This window comes from Onychomys torridus, chromosome 13 (genome assembly GCF_903995425.1).
Source record: "Onychomys torridus chromosome 13, mOncTor1.1, whole genome shotgun sequence".
In the NCBI taxonomy this organism is placed as follows: domain Eukaryota; kingdom Metazoa; phylum Chordata; class Mammalia; order Rodentia; family Cricetidae; genus Onychomys; species Onychomys torridus.
The window spans coordinates 70,870,243-70,890,300 of record NC_050455.1 but is presented as its reverse complement, the minus strand read 5'-3'; the positions used below and the strand labels follow the sequence as shown (position 1 = coordinate 70,890,300).

The 20,058-nt window shown below is 42.8% G+C and overlaps 1 protein-coding gene across 2 annotated transcripts in view; it reads left to right on the top strand.

Annotated features, from left to right (window-relative positions):
- Positions 1 to 20,058, top strand: part of Znf236 (zinc finger protein 236) — a 96,769-nt gene that overhangs the window by 53,274 nt on the left and 23,437 nt on the right. For both annotated transcript variants that reach the window (XM_036204582.1, XM_036204581.1), the window contains exons 14-25: positions 1,295 to 1,548; positions 2,680 to 2,781; positions 4,017 to 4,168; positions 6,455 to 6,558; positions 6,959 to 7,110; positions 8,492 to 8,704; positions 11,473 to 11,755; positions 12,555 to 12,658; positions 14,495 to 14,860; positions 15,526 to 15,671; positions 15,767 to 16,007; positions 16,435 to 16,614. In XM_036204582.1, coding sequence (XP_036060475.1) covers positions 1,295 to 1,548; positions 2,680 to 2,781; positions 4,017 to 4,168; positions 6,455 to 6,558; positions 6,959 to 7,110; positions 8,492 to 8,704; positions 11,473 to 11,755; positions 12,555 to 12,658; positions 14,495 to 14,860; positions 15,526 to 15,671; positions 15,767 to 16,007; positions 16,435 to 16,614 — 2,297 coding nt within the window. The remainder of the gene's footprint in view (positions 1 to 1,294; positions 1,549 to 2,679; positions 2,782 to 4,016; positions 4,169 to 6,454; positions 6,559 to 6,958; positions 7,111 to 8,491; positions 8,705 to 11,472; positions 11,756 to 12,554; positions 12,659 to 14,494; positions 14,861 to 15,525; positions 15,672 to 15,766; positions 16,008 to 16,434; positions 16,615 to 20,058) is intronic.

Below are 20,058 nucleotides of genomic sequence, written 5' to 3'. Positions count from 1 at the left end.
TTACTTTTAAGCTGTGCTGAGGCAGGATATTATGGTAGAGGATGAATTCAACAGTCTACTCATCTCTTGGTATTCAGGAAGCAGAAAGAAAGGTCCAGAGGACAAGTGACATTCTTCAAAGGCATGCATCATCTAACAAGATCCTGTTGTTGGTTGTTTTGCTTTTTTGGCGGGAGTCTGCCACCCAGCTCCCAAATAAATCACACAAGAAGGCTTATTCTTAATTATAAATGCCCAGCCTTAGCTTGGCTTGTTTCTTGCCAGCTTTTCTTAATTTTAAATTATCCCATCTACCTTTTGCCTCTGGGCTTTTCCTTTTCTTACTTCTGTAAATCTTACTTTCACTCTTACTCCATGGCTGGCTGTGTGGCTGGCTGTGTGGCCGTGTGGCTGTGTGGCTGGTTCCTAGCTTCCCCTTCTCCTTGTTCTCTTCCTCTTCTTTTCTCACTCTCTCCCTTACTCAGATTTCTCCTCCTCTTTTATTCTCTCTGCCTGACAGCCCCACCTATCCTTTTCCTGCCTTGCCATTGGCTTTTCAGCTCTTTATTAGACCACTAGGTATTTTTTTAGACAGGCACAGTAACACAGCTTCACAAAGTTAAACAAATGCAACATAAACAAATGCAACCCATGTTTGCATCATTAAACAAATGTTCCACAGTGTAAACAAATGTAACACACCTTAAAATCATATTCCACAACAAGGTCCTACTTCTTATTCTTCACCACTTCACTCAAAAGCCATCATATTAGGAACTGAGCAAGGGATTCATTCATCCATTGAGCACATCAGATCCTCCTAATCTAGTCATTTCCTCAGAGGCTCACATCTGAGCATTGCTGTATTGGAAACTAAGTCCTCAGCACATAAATACCAAAAAAACCTGTCTGCCCTGGACCAAGAATCAACAGATTGCAAGATTGCTTTTAAAGGGTTGGAGTTTTGAGACATCAGTTCACTATGTAGTGCAGGATAGCTTTGAACTCGCAGCCGTTTCCCTGCATCAGCCTCCTCCGTGCTGAGATTATAGGTGTGCGCTGTTGTTTAGTATCTTGTTGCATGTGCTGTTCTTCCTGTCTCTTCATGCCTTCAAGTCCTGTGTCGGCCAATAGCAACTGAAGACAACAGGGTTTCCTTTAGATTGCAAAATAGTTAGTGTTTAGCTAGATTCACACCATGATTTCAAAATGAAATAATTGAAGAATAAAAATGCCATTTTAGCGAATGACATCTTTCACACATGTATCTATGCTGTTGATAGTGTCTACTTTATGAATTGCTGCTTTCCCAAAGATACGAACTAGCCCAGCAGCTCCAGCAACATCAGGAGGCTTCCTCCATGGATGACAGCACCGTGGACCAGCAGAGCATGCAAGTGTCAGTTCCCCTGCCTGTGGAGATTGAGAGTGCAGAACTGCAGCAGACCCCGGAGACTGTGGCGGCAGACCCCGAGGCGATTCTAGAACTGGGGCCACAGCATGTGGTAGGCACAGAAGATGCAGAGCTTGGACAGCAGTTGGCAGATGAGCCTTTGGGAGCCGAGGAAGGTACTGCTTCAGGACTTTGAGCTTTTCTGATGATCCCAGCAGAGTCTTGTGGTCCTCAGACTCAGGATGTAATCCCTGTTGCCTTTGTTTTTGGTGCTGGGGGTAATATTCAGGGCCTTGTGTAGGCTGAGCACTGTATCACCGGTATACATCAGCTGTCCTGCGTGCCTTTTGAAAGTCACAATTTGTGCTAAGTAACATCACATACACAGCTGTGATGTGAGGGCTTTAGCAGTATCCTTTACATTCTTAACCGAACACCAGCTGCTCAACTTTATGCTTATTTTCTGGGGGTTGGTGATTTTTGTTTTTCTTTTTTTCTGATGTGGGTCGGGGTTGTTGCCTGTTTTAAACACAAAGCAATGTGACTTCTTGGTGGCAAATTTTTAAATTACTTGTAATCTTAGGTCTATAGAAAAACTTACTGTCCATGTTTTGTTTTAAGTTCTTCTGATTTTTTTCTAAACAAATGTGTCAGCATGGCCTTCTGTGTGTCCATGTGTCCATGTTGAGTATATGCATGTCGTATAGAAATATAAGATCTTCTCTGCAATTTTTATAAACTTCTGATATATTGTCAACCTTTTTCCTTTTAGCCATGCTCATTAGTATTCTGTGACAGGGACTCCATGTAGATTCCCAGACCAGAGAGGCTGGTAACTGTCAACAGTCACAGGGAGACGGGGTTCCTGATAGAGAATGTAAAGCAGCATGCTGCTGTGTTTCATCAGCAGTATTGGTCAACAGAAAGTGTCAGCTGAGCCACTTCAGTGTGCTCATTGTGATTGATGGTCTGCGTCCCAGCAAGCTTCATCTTACCAGGCTTGTTAGCAGACAGTTTGCTGGCCAATTTATGGTTTTATTCTGTGGGTGTCCTAAAATTTATTTAGTCTTTTGGCACGATTGTACATGTTTTATCCCCTATGATGCCTGAGTTTTACATAATTACTAAGTATAGCTGCATTTTAGAATATTATATATATATAATACTTTTTAGAACAATGAATATTACCTTCCTCTTGTGTTTTCAAAATGAGGGACTAATTTCTGGAAAGTGACTGTATACTTTGAGATGGATCAGCAGATGGGAGATGACCGTAGACATTGTGCATGTCTTTCTCTTTGCCCTAGATGGGTTTGCAGCTTCCCAGGATCCTCTCCCAGGGCACATGGACCAGTTTGAAGAGCAGACTACTCCACAGCAGTCTTTTGAGTCTGCAGGACTTTCACAAGGTCAGTGTGAATTTCAGTGAGTTTGTAAACCAGCTGACCTATGCTGTGTTTAGTTTGCAAAACTTAGAGTGTTTCTCTGAGGGCTCTTGTAAAATTTTATGGCTTAATTTCATGCATTTATGTTTTTTTTACATAATATTTTCTCATCTCCTCATCTCCTAAAAATGACTTTTACAGCCATTCTATGCAGGGTCCCATCCCCAAGAAGGTGAAGATCTTGTGGGTGTAGCCATAAGTTTTCTCAGGTCCCACCCAGCCCTGCGGTCCTGCAGCCACTTATAAAATAAAATAATCATTAATATTATCTACAAACTGTGTGGCCTATGGCAGGCCTCTTGCTAGCTAGCTCTTGTATCTTAAATTAACCCATTTCTATTAATCTATGTTCCATAGCTTTACCGGTCTGCTGGCACGTGGCCACTTTGGCGTCTTTCCTCACTCTCCTTTCTCCTTTCACTGTCTCTCTTGGATTTTCCCACCTGGCTCCATCCTGCTCTGCCATAGGCCAAAGCAGCTTCATTTAATTAGCAAGTCAAAGCAGCATATATATACACAGCATATGTCATAGAAAGACATCCCACAGTACTTTTTGATTAGACAGAAAAGGGGAAGTGCTGTGGGTTGTCTTTCTGTAGGCTATGAATATGTGTTACTCCCATTGGCTAGTAAATAAAGCTGCTTTGGCCTATGGCAGGGCAGGATGGAGCCAGGTGGGAAAATCCAAGAGAGACAGTGAAAGGAGAAAGGAGAATGAGACACCAGCTGCCACCAAAGGAGCAACAAGATGCCAGCAGATCAGTAACACCATGGCCACATGGCAGCTAATAGAAATGGGTTGAGTTAAGTTATAAGAGCTAGCTCGCAAGAAGTCTGACCCATAGGCCATACAGTTGGTAATTAATGTAAGCCTCTGTGTGTTTACTTGGAACCAAGTGGCTGCAGGACATGGGTGGGAGAGATTTGTCTGGATCTTGGGGCCTGGCAGGACCAGAGAAAATTCCCACTATAGGTGAGAACTGGTGTTAATGGCTGGATTATAAAGCCTGTCTCCCAGGGACATGGACTGGGCACAGCATCCTGCCTGCTTATTAGCAGTCAACTTAGAGCTGCTAAAACACTACCATAATCGTGATTCTTATTCAAGCAGCAGAAATTGTCTAAACATCTTTTCTTTATAAATTAACTTTTACCTGTTGTATAACGTTTGTAGAGCTCCTGTACCTAATTTGTTTTAGGTTTCACAGTGACTGACACATACAATCAACAGACCCCATTTCCACCTGTGCAGCAGCTGCAGGATTCTAGCACACTTGAGTCCCAGGCCTTGTCTACGAGTTTCCACCAGCAAAACTTACTGCAGGTCCCAAATTCTGATGCCATCAATGTGGTGAGTATGTGCAGAAGGGCCGAACAGCTCTTTATCCAGCAGCTACCTTTCTGTCTTCTGCTGCAATCATTTCCAATGTACTTGCTTACTGTGGCTTACTGTAGTGATGTTTTCTTACTCTTTGTCTCTTAGGGAGCCTACCACCCAACTCCAAAATAAATCACACATGGAGGCCTGTTCTTACTTATAAATTCCAGCCTTAGCTTGGCGTGTTTCTAGCCAGCTTTCCTTAACTTTGAATTATCCTGTCTATCTTTTGCCTGTGGGCCTTTCTCGTACTCTTACTTCTGTAAATCTTACTCTACTCCATGGCTTGCTGTGTAGCTGGCTGGCTGGCCCCTGATGTCTTCCTCCTTCTCTGGCTACTTCTCCTTTTTTCCTCCCAGATTTCTCCTTCTATTTATCCTCTCTGCCTGCTAGCCCTGCCTATTTCTCTCTCCTGCCTCACTATTGGCTATTCAGCTCTTTATTAGACCATCAGGTGTTTTACACAGGCACAGTAACACAGCATCACAGAGTTAAACAGATACAACACAAACAGAAGTAACACACCTTAAAATAATATTCTATAACATTTAGGTCCAGTACACTCGGGTTAGCACCTGTGATGCATCATGTGCAGTACATAGAACCATCTTTTTTCATAAAGCATCTTAATTTTAGTTCATCTGATGGACACCATGGGCAGCTCTGCCATTTTGATTGAAAGTCAGGAATTTGCTAGTGTGTTATGTAAGAAGTTGAAGAATGTTGCTTTAGGTACAAAATATAATTTTGTTTGCAGAATCATAAATAGTAGAAGGAAAATAAAATTCATGTTGACAAATTAAAAACAAATGTAAGACAAAACATTTTTCTTTAATAGGTTTCCTTATAACACTTTCATTCATAATTAATTTTTTTCTCTTACTCAGGTTAGAGACACTGAAGTGTTTGTTTGACTTTTTTTTTCTTTTGCAAGTTTTTAGATAGTGTTAAAAATGACAGACAAATCAATAGTTACCTCTTTAAAACTCTACCGATGTTAGTAGTAGGCATGAAAAGCCAGAGCACTTCCTTTGATGTTGAAACCACGTAGTTTTTGGGTAGTTTTTAGCAGGTGATGACTCTGGTGTGGAGAACATGCTGCGTAGTAGCTGAGCTTGGCTGCACAGCCCTCTGAAGAGAAGTTGGCCTGCCTAGTGCAGGTGATGCAGCAAGATGGGACTTGGTCTCATTTGGTCATGGAAGTTGGGTAAGAAAAGACCTTGCTTCTTACCATGCAAGCATGTTTACAGTCTACCCTTTAGTTATCCAGGTATTCTGAAGTCTTGATTTGAAGTCAGAAAGCATTGACTGCTGTGCTGCTGTGGGCTCTGGTACTGTGTCAGAATAGAGGTCAGGTGACTGCTCATTGGTACTGTCTCTGAGAGGTAGAGGTGGCTTTTCTTTCCCTAGGCTCTTGTGACAAGAGAGAGGTCTTAGTCTTCTCAGAAAGTAGCATATTTATCCAAAGCAGTGTGTTACTTTCTACTGCTCTAACAACATATCTCAGGTAACCAACTTCAAAGCAGGAAAGGGTTATTTTGTTTCATAATTTCAGAAATTTTGGTTCATGTGGCATGGCAGAGAGTCATCCTGAGGGCACATGTGGTAGAGAAAAATGCTTACCTTGTGGCATCTGGGGGAGAGAGGAAAGTTGGGGGTTCCAACTTCCCCTACAAGGGCATGCCCTCAATAACAATATCCTTCAAGTGGGTCTTCTCGACAAAGGTTCTACCAGTCCCTAATAGTGTCACAGAATAGCAGTCAGTCCTTTAGGGTATTATAGGATGTTTAAGATCCAGTCTTCACAGGCAGTAAAGTCAAGCTGATGAAAGAATCCTTATTAATCCTTATTAAGGCAAATCATATTTGTTTATACTTTGCACTGAGTCGGCTTATTAGTCAGGCATGGAGGTCCACATCTATAATCCCAACACTTGGGAGGCTGAGCTAGGAGGGTCATGAGTTTGAGACAAGCTTGATCACCATAGCACACTCCAGGCTAGCCTTGGCTACCTGGACTTAACTCTGCTTCCAATAACCTATGGATAAATAGTTTAATAGAAAGTAAATACATACTTAATCATGTCTGTGTCAATCACCTATACTTTCTCTGTTTCAGACTATTACAATGGACTACTTGTGGTTTTTTTTTTCTTTGAAAACTGTGTTATGAGCATTTATATCTTTGTTCTTATTGAGTCATCTTATACTCATTTATAGGTAGTCATTATTTTTGCTTTATATTCCTGATCATTTTAGGCAGCTCGTTTGCTTCCAGAGTCATCTCAAGAGGATCTAGACCTACAAACACAACGTCCACAGTTCCTGGAGGACAGCGAGGACCAGAGCAGGCGCTCTTACAGGTGATCATTGCTCAGCCCCTGCTCCTGAGACTGAGTGCTAACTGTGCCTCTACAGTGTTCTCGGGGTGGGAAGTAGGTTTCCTCGTCACCCGTTTATAAAGGGTCCAGAAGGTGGTTCTTGTTGGGCTTGAATGATGATGAAACCAAATACTGTCTCCTGGGGAGTTACAGCATTTACCAATTTCAGAATAATACATTTAAGATTACAAATATCCTGTACAGAACTGGATCCGTCAATTAATTGTTCTTGCATCTATTTTATACTGCCTGTTCTGTGCTCTGATTATGGAACAGTGCCATGATTTATTGAAGAACACTGACCCTCTATTGCCAGGTGTCTGGCTGCTTGGCAATCATGCTCTGAGTGAACAGGATCTGAGTTCTCTGTGTTTTTTTCCAGATGTGACTATTGCAACAAAGGCTTCAAGAAGTCTAGCCACTTGAAGCAGCATGTGCGCTCACACACAGGGGAGAAACCTTACAAGTGCAAGCTCTGTGGGCGTGGTTTTGTCTCCTCTGGTGTCCTCAAGTCTCACGAGAAGACACACACAGGTTATTGTCTCTTTCCTGTAGAAAGGTCCTAGAGACTAAATGGTCTTTAGTGGTCATATTCTTTCACTTAGTACAGTGCGTTTTTTGAGGTTCATCTGTGTTATAGCATTAGTACTATGATCCTTTTTATGGTCCATAATGTTTCATTAGATGGATAAATCAAGCTTAATTGACCTACTTATCAGTTCTACCATTTGACTTTTGTGAATAATTCTGTATGGATATGGCTCTATTTCTCCATCAAGGAACACTATTGCTGGACCATAAGAATAACCCAATTTAGGTTTGGGGATAGTGATTATTGGAGAACACATGCTTAGCATATATAAAGCCCTAGGTTCAAAACACTGCAAAATCAAGCCCACCTGCAAACTTTCAAGTAACTTTTCCATGTCTGTCAGCAAATGTATGAAGGTCCTGATTCTTCCTCCTCCCATCAATAATTGTATTGTGTGTCTTTTTGCTGTTGCCATACTTGAGTGGGAAGCAATCACTTGTTGAGGGCATGATTTATATACCTTGAGTGGTTCATGGTGTTGAATTTCTTCCCTTGTACTTGTTGAGAATTCTCTGTTCTAATCATTCTTCTATTTTAAAGTTAGGTTATTTGTTTTATTATCAAGTTGATAAAGTGTTTTAAAAATATAGCCTGGACATTGGATCTTTATCAGATATATAGTTTGTTGTTAATTATAGTTATCTGTTGAACACATTCTGTTTAATATGTAATATAGACATTTAACGTCAGTATGTATTCTACATAAGGCTTTATTTGAAAATGATGGCGCACCACTTACAAATATGCAGAGGAAGAAAAGCCTATGGATGTATCTGTTGGTGACTAGGTGATTTTAGGGCTGTTGAAAAGGTAGTAGTGAGATTAGTGGTCCATAGGAAGTACTGTTCTGGAGTCAGGGAGAGCTAGTCCATTGAGGGAAAGCAGGGTCACACTGGGTGCTTCTGAAGCTCTCTTCTGTCAGACAGGGACTGTCACCCTGGACTTCATCAGAAGGGAGGGCATGGAAAGCTCAAAGGGCCTTCCTGGGTCTAACTAACAAGCCATTAGCTGTGGCTGCACAGCTCCAGAAGATGCTCCAGAGAAACATTTTGAAGGTCCTTTCCACAAACAAGCTACAGCTGAGATGTCAAAGATGGGGACAGTCTTGGCTTGTGAGCAGCCTCGCCTGGGAGCTCTCCATTTTAGTGGGGATAGAATCAGACATGCCCTGTCCATGTCCATGTCTCTAGCATTATCCAGTCAAAATCTAAATCTGTAAGCAGGATGAACTCCTCTGCTTCCAACTTTGTTTGCCCCTGAATGCCTACGATTTGGGATAACAAAGTTCCACTCTCCCTGACTTGCTTTTGTCTGTTGACACAGGAGTCAAGGCATTCAGCTGCAGCATCTGCAATGCCTCCTTCACCACCAATGGCAGCCTCACGCGGCACATGGCCACACATATGAGCTTGAAGCCTTACAAGTGTCCGTTCTGCGAAGAGGGCTTTCGAACAGCAATTCATTGTAAAAAGCACATGAAGAGACATCAGTCTGTCCCTTCTGCAACCTCCACAGCTGCAGAGACAGAGGGAGGAGGTAGTTTCTGTTTGGATTGAAAGTTTTCTAGTCCATTTTACTTATAAGTTACAAATCGATTTGATATTGTAATCTTACAAAGTAAGCTTAGTGTAGTACCTTGAATTTTTAATTTAAGAATGTATTATTGAATGGACATAATGTTTGTGTGTGGGTGCATGTGCCATGCTACATGTGTGGGGCTCAGAGGACAACTATGGTGTTGATTCTCTCCTCCACCTTCACATGGGTCCTGGGTATTAAACTCAGGTTCCCAGGTTTATGTAGCAAGTACTGTTACCTGCCTTGGAGAAGCCCCTGAGTCAATATAGCTATAATTTATGTCTCTATATAGTTTTATTTTCTGAATATGAAAGCCTCATGTCCTTTGAGAAAAAATTCAGAGATCACAGTGAAGGCGTTGGCTTTCCCAGTCCCCAGGCACTGCCGTGGCTTCTAATTCAGCATGTGCCCTTGCAGCTGCACTTGGCATGCATGTGGTGGAGTTGTGCTGTACTTCATAATGCATTTGACACAGTGAGCACAGGTCTGTATCACATGTGTCCGTGTAGTTGTGTTTTATTAGGATGTGCTGCTGTAAGTGAAGGCAGAGCTAATTTTTGATTTCTCCTGAAATTGTAGAGCCACATTTGTGAGAAGCCCCCTCCCTGGCCAGAGGTCTACTCAGTGTCATATTGCATTACCTCATTTAACTCACATTAGGCACTGTGTGGTTAGAGACTAACCTCATTTTCTACCAAACATTATACAAGTTAATTTGCCCAACTCCTACATCTTAAGTATACGTATTCTGCTTCTGTTTATTGGGTTGTTTCCTTTTAGTTTATTCCACAAGTGAAGCTGGTATTAGAATGTGCATGTTTTATTTTCAGATGTGATACCAGCACACAGCAGTGTCATGTTTTAATGCGCATAGTTCTCACACAGCCATGTAGTGTGTGTGTGTGTGTGTCATTTTTGTTAGTGTTACAGCTGGTGTTGTTACTATGGTGCTCAGTGTCCTGCCCATGCCATTAACGGTCTTTTGGTCAGCACTGAGATGAGCTATGCTGAGGAGTTCTTTGCTTTCTTCCCAGCTGTTTATCCCCGACTTGTGGTCATCTACTGATGAGGTTACAAGTCGCCATAGGATCCCTCTTGTGGTAGACTAAAGTGAAAGTAGTGTAGATTTGCCTTACAGTTTGAAAAGCGAGTCTTTACAATTTGCCTAAACCACTTTAAATGACAAAAACCTTGACTTCAAGGTGGCAACTTCATCAACAGACAGTTCAGTGAAGGGTATCAGACAGTTCTCCTCAAATCCTATAGTTTAGATAGTGTCCACTAATGAGCAAGCATGCATGTTCCAGTCCAGTCACATGTTTCTTCTTAGCAGTTAAAAACGTCTAGATACTGAGGCTGGAGAGATGGCTAAGAGGTTAAGAGCACTGGCTAGCTGCTCTTCCAGATGTTCTGAGTTCAATTCCCAGCAACATGGTGGCTCACAACCACCTATAATGAGATCTGACGCCCTCTTCTGGCATGCAGGCAGAATAACACTGTATACATTAAAAAAAAAAAATCTTAAAAAAAAAAAAAAAAGGAAAGATACCATTAAGTCAATATTAGGATTGATGTGTGGGCCCTGTTAGGGCTTTGCCACACTGTGCTAATATTTACAGATACTGTAATGAGTCTTTTTGTTTTCCTGTGGTGCATCTCTCCTAGCCAAAGGAGAGAGTTGCCTGGGGTTTGCTCTGCCCCACCGGTGTCTGTGAGTGGACTTTAGTACCTTATCATTTTGAACGGTTAGCCATTCGCCTTGACTTGGGTCGTCTTCTATTTTTGCTGTAAATTTTGCTTCATTTTATTGTCTTTTCCTTATTCACGATTTGTTCTCTATGGATCTATATATATATCTTGGTAATTTGAAAATTTTTAACACAGTCATCTCCATATTTCATTGTTGGTGTTGGTGGGGGCCACTGTCTATTACTTACTTCTAACTCTTTCAGAGTTTACAAATGTATTATGAAGTTCTTATTTGTGGTATGTCCTTTTTCTAGAACTTTTCTGAGTACATACTGAATTTCCTGGCTCTGTCTTCAATGACTGACCTCCTCTCAGCCCTTCTCTCCTTCCTGTCTGTCGCCTCTTTTCTCACTCATTATGTTCTAGAACATTAATCCAGTAATTCTTCACACTTACTAATTGAGTTAACACTATTCACTTTCCTGTTTCAACTTTATGTTGGATTTAAGTGTTTCAGTCATGAGTCCCTTGCTCTCAGTCCTATACTTTTTATTCTTATATTTTCATAGCAGTTTGGTCTTGTTAAGCAACTGGAACTTATTCTTATGATGAGTGTGTATGTGTGTGTGTTTTAAGTTCCTTCTTTGTGGTCATTCTCATTAATTGAGGGTTCTTTGTTAGTTTGCTATGTTTGTCTCTGATATTTGGGCATCTGGTTGTATTTACCTAGTAATCAGTGTTGGCCCATAGTGAATATGTCCAGATCCTGGTGTCTCTGTAGGCTTTGTGGTTCTTGAACTCCTGCTGGGCTATAAGCTGGCAGAAGCTAGCCTTGGACCAGCGCAGATTCCTGGTCCTTCTTCCCTTGTCTTCCTTCTCCCACGTCAGGTGAGTTCCCGTGAGTTCCCGTCAGAGGTCTGAAATGTGGTTAGTTCGGTCATTAACACTAACTTGACATGTTTCGTCTTCATTTTCCCGTGTTGAAACTGGCTTTTAATGGGGGTTTTGTGCCCTACCCCACACTCTGCTTTTCATAGACACATGTATGGAGGAAGAGGAAGACACTTCTGACAGGAGTACCTCAAGAAAGCCTCGTCCTGAGGTCATTACTTTCACAGAAGAGGAGACAGCCCAGCTGGCCAAAATTCAGCCCCAGGAGAGTGCTACAGTATCTGAGAAGGTCCTGGTGCAGTCGGCTGCGGAGAAGGACCGAATCAGTGAGATGAAGGATAAGCAGGCAGAGCTTGAGGCAGAACCCAAGCATGCCAACTGCTGCTCATACTGTCCTAAGAGCTTCAAGAAGCCCAGCGACCTGGTGAGGTGAGGACGCTGTCCCTGTGCCCAGAGCTCCTGCAGACTGTTCCCTCTGGTATGGGACGTTACCCATGGAGTATGGTTCTAAGTCTGCATCAACTTGAGAGTGAGCTCATGTAGAATGGTGATGAAGAACTCTTGCTTATGCATTTTTCTGAATGATTGTGATAGAAGTAGAAAATGAGCCAAATTAATTGAGGAACCCAGAGTGCTGGGCTGTGCCAGGTATAGAAGACTGGCAGATAAGTTCTTACAGAGCACAGAACAAACTATAGAGACCACCAGATGTAACTGATGGCTGGTGTGCAAGAGGGAGTGTAGCAGAGTGGTTAAAAACTTGGGACCTGGGTGGCGGTAGTGGCGCACTGGGGAGGCAGAGCCAGGCGGATCTCAGTGAGTTCGAGGCCAGCCTGGTCTACAGAGCGAGTTCCAGGACAGGCACCAAAACTACACAGAGAAAAAAAAAAAAAAAGAACTTGGGACCCTACACTCTAGGAGAAGATAAAAGCGTGCAGGGCTGCGTAGAGTGGGAAGAAGTGATGCTGTCATCTAGTTTGTGGTCCTGACACTGAGCTTGGCTCTAGGAACTCACAGAGCCAGCAGGGCAGGCTCATGGAACACTGTGACAAACAGCGGAGTGTGGCCCTCAGTTAGTGCAGTGTGTGCAGACTGCACACTTTGTTATACAGTGAAGTTTAAGAGTTATTCAGAAATGGTTTTTTATGATTATAAATTTATGAAGTTGTTTGTAAATATGTATACAGTGAAAAATAAAATTCCTTAATTAGAAATGCTTTTTTAATAGGCATGTTAGAATCCATACTGGAGAAAAGCCGTATAAGTGTGATGAATGTGGAAAGAGCTTTACTGTGAAGTCCACTTTAGATTGTCATGTGAAGACTCACACCGGTAAGGAGTGACCCTTCAGCACCGAAGATCCCTTCGGCTGTGTCTGAATGTTTCATGCACAAATGCTTCAAAATTACAGAGAACTCAAAATTAGGAACTATGAAAAAATAGATTACAAAGTTTTGTTTTTTTTATTTCTAATATAAGGAAAATGGTTTAACTCTTAAAGGGATGGAGGGGTCAAACCTCAAAAATCAAATTGTAAATTACCTGTGTTCTTACTCAGACTTATTCCTCTTCTTTCATAAGGTTCCCTTTAGTTTCATTTGGGCCAAAGAGGTTGAGTTTGCTGGGACCCGGCAAGTCTGTTGACAGTTATCACATTATAATGTGAGGAGAAAAATCTTATCAAGGGGAAAATAGTGTCTTGTACCTTGGCCGTTTTCTTTATCTGACTTGAGGATATGAGCATCAGTTGCATTAACAATACAACTCTTTGCTCCTTGAGGTCTGCTGTTAGGAAGCAGATAGTTTACATTACGGTTCATGACAGCAGCAACATTGCAGTTATGAAGTAACAATGAAAGGAGTTTTATGGCTAGGGCCACCACACATGAGGAAGTGCATTAAAGGGCCCCAGTGTTAGGAAGGGGAGAACTGAATTCGAAGGCATCTTCTCGGAGCCGGCACCTGGTGTGTGACATGAGGCTAATAGTCGCTCAGTCCCCACCTCCACCGAGAGTTCATTTGTATTAAGACATAACTAGCCAGTAGAGTGTTGGGCTTGTGGGACAGGAACTCCTCAGTGAATGTCTGTCGTCTTTACTGGGCTCCACTGGGTAGCATCATGGAAGTTACCCATGTTCCAGAGTTTCTGGTCATGAGTTTGAACAAGTAACTACAAATGGAATTTTTTTATGTTTATGTAAAGTTCTGTGATTCTTTCCTGATGGATTATTTTTGGCAACTAACCAGAGATGAATTCATTTGTTAAGACTTCCTCATACACAGTTGTCCTGTTGTTCCGTCAGGTTCCCAGTGTCTCTTATGTTATGCTGTGCACTTGCTGAGGGTGGATGGGCTGACTCTGCTGAGCCTGGAAGACCCAGGTCCAGTACACTGTGTTCCCATGCTGGTGCCCAGTGTGTTCCCTGAGATCAGCAGAGCTGTCCAGTCTATATGGGGTGGGAATTCAGCTTAGGCTACATAGGTAAGAGGAACTGTTTTCCCCCTTTGGAATGACAAGATGACTTCTGGAGACTCCCCCACCCTCCCTCAACAATATAGGATCTCAGACTTACTCTGTGAGTCTGCCTGATCATTGCTGGTAAAAGGAGGCACTTACTTCCTGGGTTCTGAGCCTGAGCTCTTCTGGGGCCGTCACTGTCAGTGGCATTGGTGGCTCTTACTGTGCAGTGATGATAAGAAGCAGGGGGGCAGTAATAGGCTACATAACACTGGACACAAGGCCTGCGGGCTCACGATGGGATTCCCACGCCCATTCTTCACGTGTGGTGCTGTCTGTGCGGGCACATCTCTTCCAGTTTGGCAGAGAGAAAATAGACACTGAGATCTTTAATAACCTCTGTACAAACAAAAATGACAGGAATGTTGTCCAGGGCTAAGTCTTCTAGTGAAAGTAAATCAAATACTTGAGTCAAGGTTCCATGGAATGTAGTGATTTCAGATTAGGAAGTCTCAGAGGGTTGTGGGAACACTAACCAGACTGGAGACAATGCACAGGTAGATTTCTACAGTTGCCTGTGTTGTCACAGGATCCTTGCTCCAGAGCCTACCTATAGCACTTTGGTCCATGAAGCCAGTGCAGTGTATCCACACTTCCTGTGAGCTCGGGTTGTCACTGGTGCCCGCTTATTTGTACTGATGTTCTTATAGGCCAGAAGCTGTTCAGCTGTCATGTCTGCAGCAACGCCTTCTCCACAAAAGGAAGTCTGAAGGTGCACATGCGCCTGCACACGGGGGCGAAGCCTTTCAAGTGTCCTCACTGTGAGCTGCGCTTCCGCACCTCTGGGCGAAGGAAGACTCACATGCAGTTCCACTACAAGTCAGACCCAAAGAAAGCCAGGAAGCCTGTGACCCGGAGCTCGTCAGAAAGTCTCCAGTCTGTGAACCTCCTCAACTCCTCTTCCCCTGACCCCAATGTGTTCATCATGAACAACTCTGTGCTAACGGGACAGTTTGAACAGAGTGTGCTGCAGCAAGGGCTCGTGGGTCAAGCTCTCCTTCCCGCCTCTGTTTCAGGTAAGAGACCGACATATGTTCCTGTGTTGCTCCCAAAGTAAGATGGTCCTTGGAGCCTTTCCTTTACACGGCAGTGGGGAAAGCTGCTTTCTTTTCCCACGGTGTCTGCTTTAAACACCAATAAGCTCTGGCTTCATTGAGTCTCAGCACACTTCCCTCCCGGTTGGCATGCTCCTAGATTCCGTCCTGAGCCATGTCATTTGCATATACTCACCACTTTAACCCAGTGGAGTTATCTTGTTGACATTGGTCACACAAGGCTTAAAAAGTTTTACACCACTTGGATTTGTTTGTGCACTTACAAGTAAGTGCCACAACTCCTGCAGGCGTTTGACACCTGTGGGTCTTTCTCTTCTGTGTCGTTCCACTTGAGGCCTGAAAGCCAGACTGCCACTCAGTGGCTGCTGTGTGTTTACTTGTGGCCCAATCAGTCATCTCTTTCAGCCTGTTTTCTGAAGTCTGAAATGGAAAGATTATTTCATAGGCACTGTTTTGTTATAAGGCAGATGATATGTCTGTAGTATAAATATTTGTAGTATTTAACTAGATATATTACTATAACATGTAAAACTTCTGTATTCTAAAATCTCTATGGAAAAAGTGAATTCTTTTAGATTTAAAGCATTTACAGTATTAAGTCCTTTTGTTTCTCATTCTCGAACCAGCTGGTGGGGACTTGACAGTGTCTCTGACTGATGGGAGTTTGGCCACCCTGGAAGGTATCCAGTTACAGCTGGCTGCTAATTTGGTTGGCCCAAATGTGCAGATTTCTGGACTCGATCCCTCCAGCATCAACAACATCACATTGCAGGTGTGGTGACTGCCGTTGTTTTCTGTGCTTCAACGTTGGCTGAATCACATGGAAGCACAGACTTTTCACATCCACATGTCTGTGCTGCTTTACAGATTGACCCAAGTATTCTGCAGCAGACACTGCAGCAGGGTAGCCTGCTTGCTCAGCCGGTTACAGGGGAGTCTGGCACAGGCTCACAGAACACCTCTGTGCAGACGTCCGACAGCTCTGTCCCAGCCAGTGTCGTCATCCAGCCCATCTCCGGCCTGTCCTTACAGCCCACAGTGACGTCTGCCAACCTCACCATTGGCCCGCTCTCTGAACAGGATTCTGTGCTGACCACCACCAGCAGCGGTAAGAGCCCCTTACTCTTTACTGTAGAAGCTGGGATTTCATTCTGTTGTTCATGGTACCACATTTGCTGTTAGGTTAGTGTAATGCCACTTCTCATTTCTTTGTAAAGCTCACCAAAGAAATAAAAACCCTAAAGTTTTCTTAGTGTCGATGGTGCTCACTCAGCATATGTCCATTTTATTGTTCATGGAATTATTTCTCTCACACTGGCTTCTTGTATTATCATTTCACTTACCTCCTCTTTCAATCACAGGGTCTTATGAATTCTAGGGCAAGTTTTATCCTTTTAGAGAAAGTAATTAGAAGTAACTGATGATTTATTCTGAGTGTTTGTCTTTTAAAAATAATCCTTTAACTAAGATGCTTTTCATATAAACTAGGAGAAACGTGTTTCCTTAGTGTTAATTCGCTTTGTGATGATGAGCAGGGACACAGGACCTCACTCAAGTGATGACTTCACAAGGCCTCGTGTCCACTTCGACGGGCCCCCACGAGATCACCCTGACCATCAACAACTCAAGTCTCAGCCAGGTCCTTGCCCAGGCTGCTGGCCCCTCTGCCACCTCGTCCTCGGGCTCTCCACAGGAGATCACGCTGACAATCTCTGGTTAGTAAGTTCACATTTTAGATGTTTTGGCTTACAGCATCGGGCCATCTTGTTTGTGTCTTTTTCAGCACTCGGCTGTGTAAAGACATCACATCTCATTTATGTGACAGGTTCAAATCTAGTGAAATCTAGTATCGTTTCCTACCGACTTCCGGGTTCTGTAGCGCTAATTATGGAATTAACCTTTAGAGTAGGCCACTTTTGCCATATGGCTTTGCTTAGCCAAGAGCAGCATGAAGAGCTTCCTGACTCTTGCTCCTATTCTGTACTCGAAAGAAACATCACTCATCTGAGCTGTGTACAACAGGAAGCTAAAAACTTCTCCTACTGTTGTATCTTTAGAACACTACTAAGATTATATAGACTTTTTTAAATATGCTAAGAGCATTGAAAAACAAGTAAGTGGGAAGTACATTACCAAGTCACTCCAAATGTCAGCCACTGGTCTACGCTGTCACTCTTTCCTTGCTGCGCCTCCCTGTTCCTCAGAGTCCTCTCAGGGTGTGCTTTGCCCTGCTGTGCTGTGCCCTGCTGTGATGTGCCCACATGCTTCCTTGCTCTGCAGCTTTCATTCCTTCATGTAAACGAAGTCTTTTTAAAAAACAAAGCCACAATCTTATGTAGCTCAGCCTGCCTCAGACTCATCGTGTAGCCAAGAATAATATCGAAGCTCTGATTCTCCCTCCTTTGCCTCCTCAGTGCTCAGAGTTATAAGGATGTATCGCTGTGCCTAATGTATTAGTTATTTTTCTGTTGCTGTGATAAAACACCATGACCAAGGCAGTTTATACAAGGAAAAGTTTATTTGGGTTTATGGTTCCAGATGGAGAACCCATAATGGCAGGTGAGGCATGGTAGCAAGCATCAGGATCAGAAAAAAGTTGAGAGAGCACATCTCAGCTTCCCAAGGAAGCAGAAAAGAGTGAATTGGAAGTAGGGTAAGGCTGTAAACTCCGAGCATGCCCCAGTGGCCTACTTCCTCCAGCAGAAGGCTCTCCACTTCCCCAACAGCAGCAGCAGCTGGGAGTAAGTCCTGGAGTACACAAGCTATGGAGGTGTTTCTCATCCACATCACCACATCCAGCATCAAGGCTAGGGATCAAGCCTAGGGCTTTGTGCTGCTAGGCGGGCAGCTGCACCCCCAGCCAGCCCACTGTTACTTTTGAATTAATGAATCGAATAGCACTTGCTCTCATTTAACAGTGCATTTAACCTCATAACCTACAGTGTTACAGGCAAAAATGAGGACATGTTCACCAAAAATCCGAGTAAAAGCTTTTTTTTTCCAGGAGGGCCTTACTTTCATATGTGCTGTACTTTTGAATGACAAGCTGTGACTTTGACCTGCTGCAGGACAACACACATTAACCTTGGATTTTGTATGGTTCAGTAGCCCTTCGTCTCTGATTATAAATATTGAGTTTTCATGTTAGAAATATAGAAGGGTATGTGAAGAAAGCTATTTTGATCAGGGTGGTGATGAATAGCTATTTTGTTGAAAACCTTTTTTGGGGGAGTGTTCTCAGTGTTGGATATGTACTAGATCTTATCAAAAACATATGCAGAATTCTGCTTATAGCTTAGAAATTAAGTTCTTCACTTTTGTATTTCCTGTTTTCCTATACTTAGCCATATTCTTATACTATTGCTGTGGGATAGTAGAAAGGTAGCAGGATATACCATTGAGTCTTCATTTATTTTACTTAAAAGGTTTGTTGTGTCAAAGACAGTTTCTGGTCAGTCACTCAGCTCTCAGAGTTCTGTGCGCCGCTTGCTGGAAGCATCTTGGTGCCATATACAAATTGTCACTTGGTTTGTATAATGTACAATGTGATATGTTGTGTGAACATACATGTTATTTAAGTCATGTAGACTTATAGGGGTGTGTAAGTCCTAGCATTTGGAGACAAAAAACAAAACATTGTATAAAAGTTAGGCTAGTCTTCTCCTCCCCAAATGGATGTGTCCATATACAGCAGGTGGCTTCACTGGACGTTTGCAGCCAGTTGTTAATAAGAAGTGATAGCTAGTAAGAATCAATAACGTGACCCTGAGTACTTGGAGCACGTCCTGGGGTCTGTTGAGTGCCTGGCCTGCTTCGCTGATAACAGCAGCACTTTCTCTTTATTTTGTCCAGACTTGGGTCTGTACTGCGTGGCTGCACTTCTTATCTGTGTGGAGTGCCCAGGTCAGCATTCAGAACTGCAGTACAGCATCTTCACCCTCTGCTGTGCTTTTCCCTTGAGTCTTTATCTCACCCACTCCTGATGTTGCAACAGAGTCCCAAGGCATCTGGTCTTTTTTAAGTCTTCCAAAGCATTAGTGTGGTTTTCATCGAAGCTTCTGTAGATAGTTTCACTGTGTTGTATATCATTTAGGTACAGTAGGCAATAGAGCTGCTCAAGCAGGTTTTGAACCTTATAGGAAGGAACATGTTACAGCATGCTAATACAGGGATGCTCAGCATTGGCTGAGTCGGGAAGCTTATTGTATGGAAGTCGGCTAAGGAGGGTTCTCTTAGCGTTTGGTGATGTCACTTACATACATTTAAACATTTTTTTACTGCATCTGGCAGTGGACTACATTTGGAAGTATTTTCAGTTCATTCAAAGTGTTATTCAACAAGGGGTATGGTTTTAAGTTCCTAAATAAAGTAGTTTAAAAAGTAATGATAAATGCTTCCATTGAGAGAAATATAGGTCATACACTTATTGAACGTTATGAAATATTATTAAAAAACAAAAGCTTGACAGCTGGGTGTAGTGGTGCACACCCTTAATCCTAGCACTTGGGAGGTGGAGGCAGGCGGATCTCTTAATTTGGAGGCTACAGATGGAGTTCCAGGACAGTCAGAACTACACAGAGAAACACTGTCTTGAAAAAACAAGCAAAAGCAACCCCAAAGTTTTGAGGACTGTACTGCATGTTGAGCACACTTAGTAAAGAGTAGATTGGGTCTGTTTTGAGATATATTTCTGTGGAGGGGGAGAGCTTACTGAGCTCAGTTACTTTGGATATAGTGAACTAAGTGAAGAATAAGGTTGTTGTTGGTATCTCTGACCAGTGACCAGTCTGTAGGTAGCTCTTCATGCACCTTTCCTTATCACACTAGGTAGGCACATAGCCATGGATTTTACTGTGGCAGACATCATCATATCTAGGTAAAGAGCTTGCACTTAATAAGTGGAGGAACTAGACTGTATTTTAGGGCTGGGCATTGTGGCCCATGCCTATAAGTCTAATACTCTGGAGGCTTAGTGTCGTGAAACAGTAAGCATGTTTGTTCCTTTCCACAATTTCAGAATCTTTTAAATAGCAGTAAATATACAGGGTTTAGCCATTTCAGTGACAGCACTTTGTCGTATAGTTCTGCCTACCCTGGTGACCTGGATTAGATGAATGTAGGTTCTTTTATTCTAGTTTTAATTACTAATATTTTTGTAT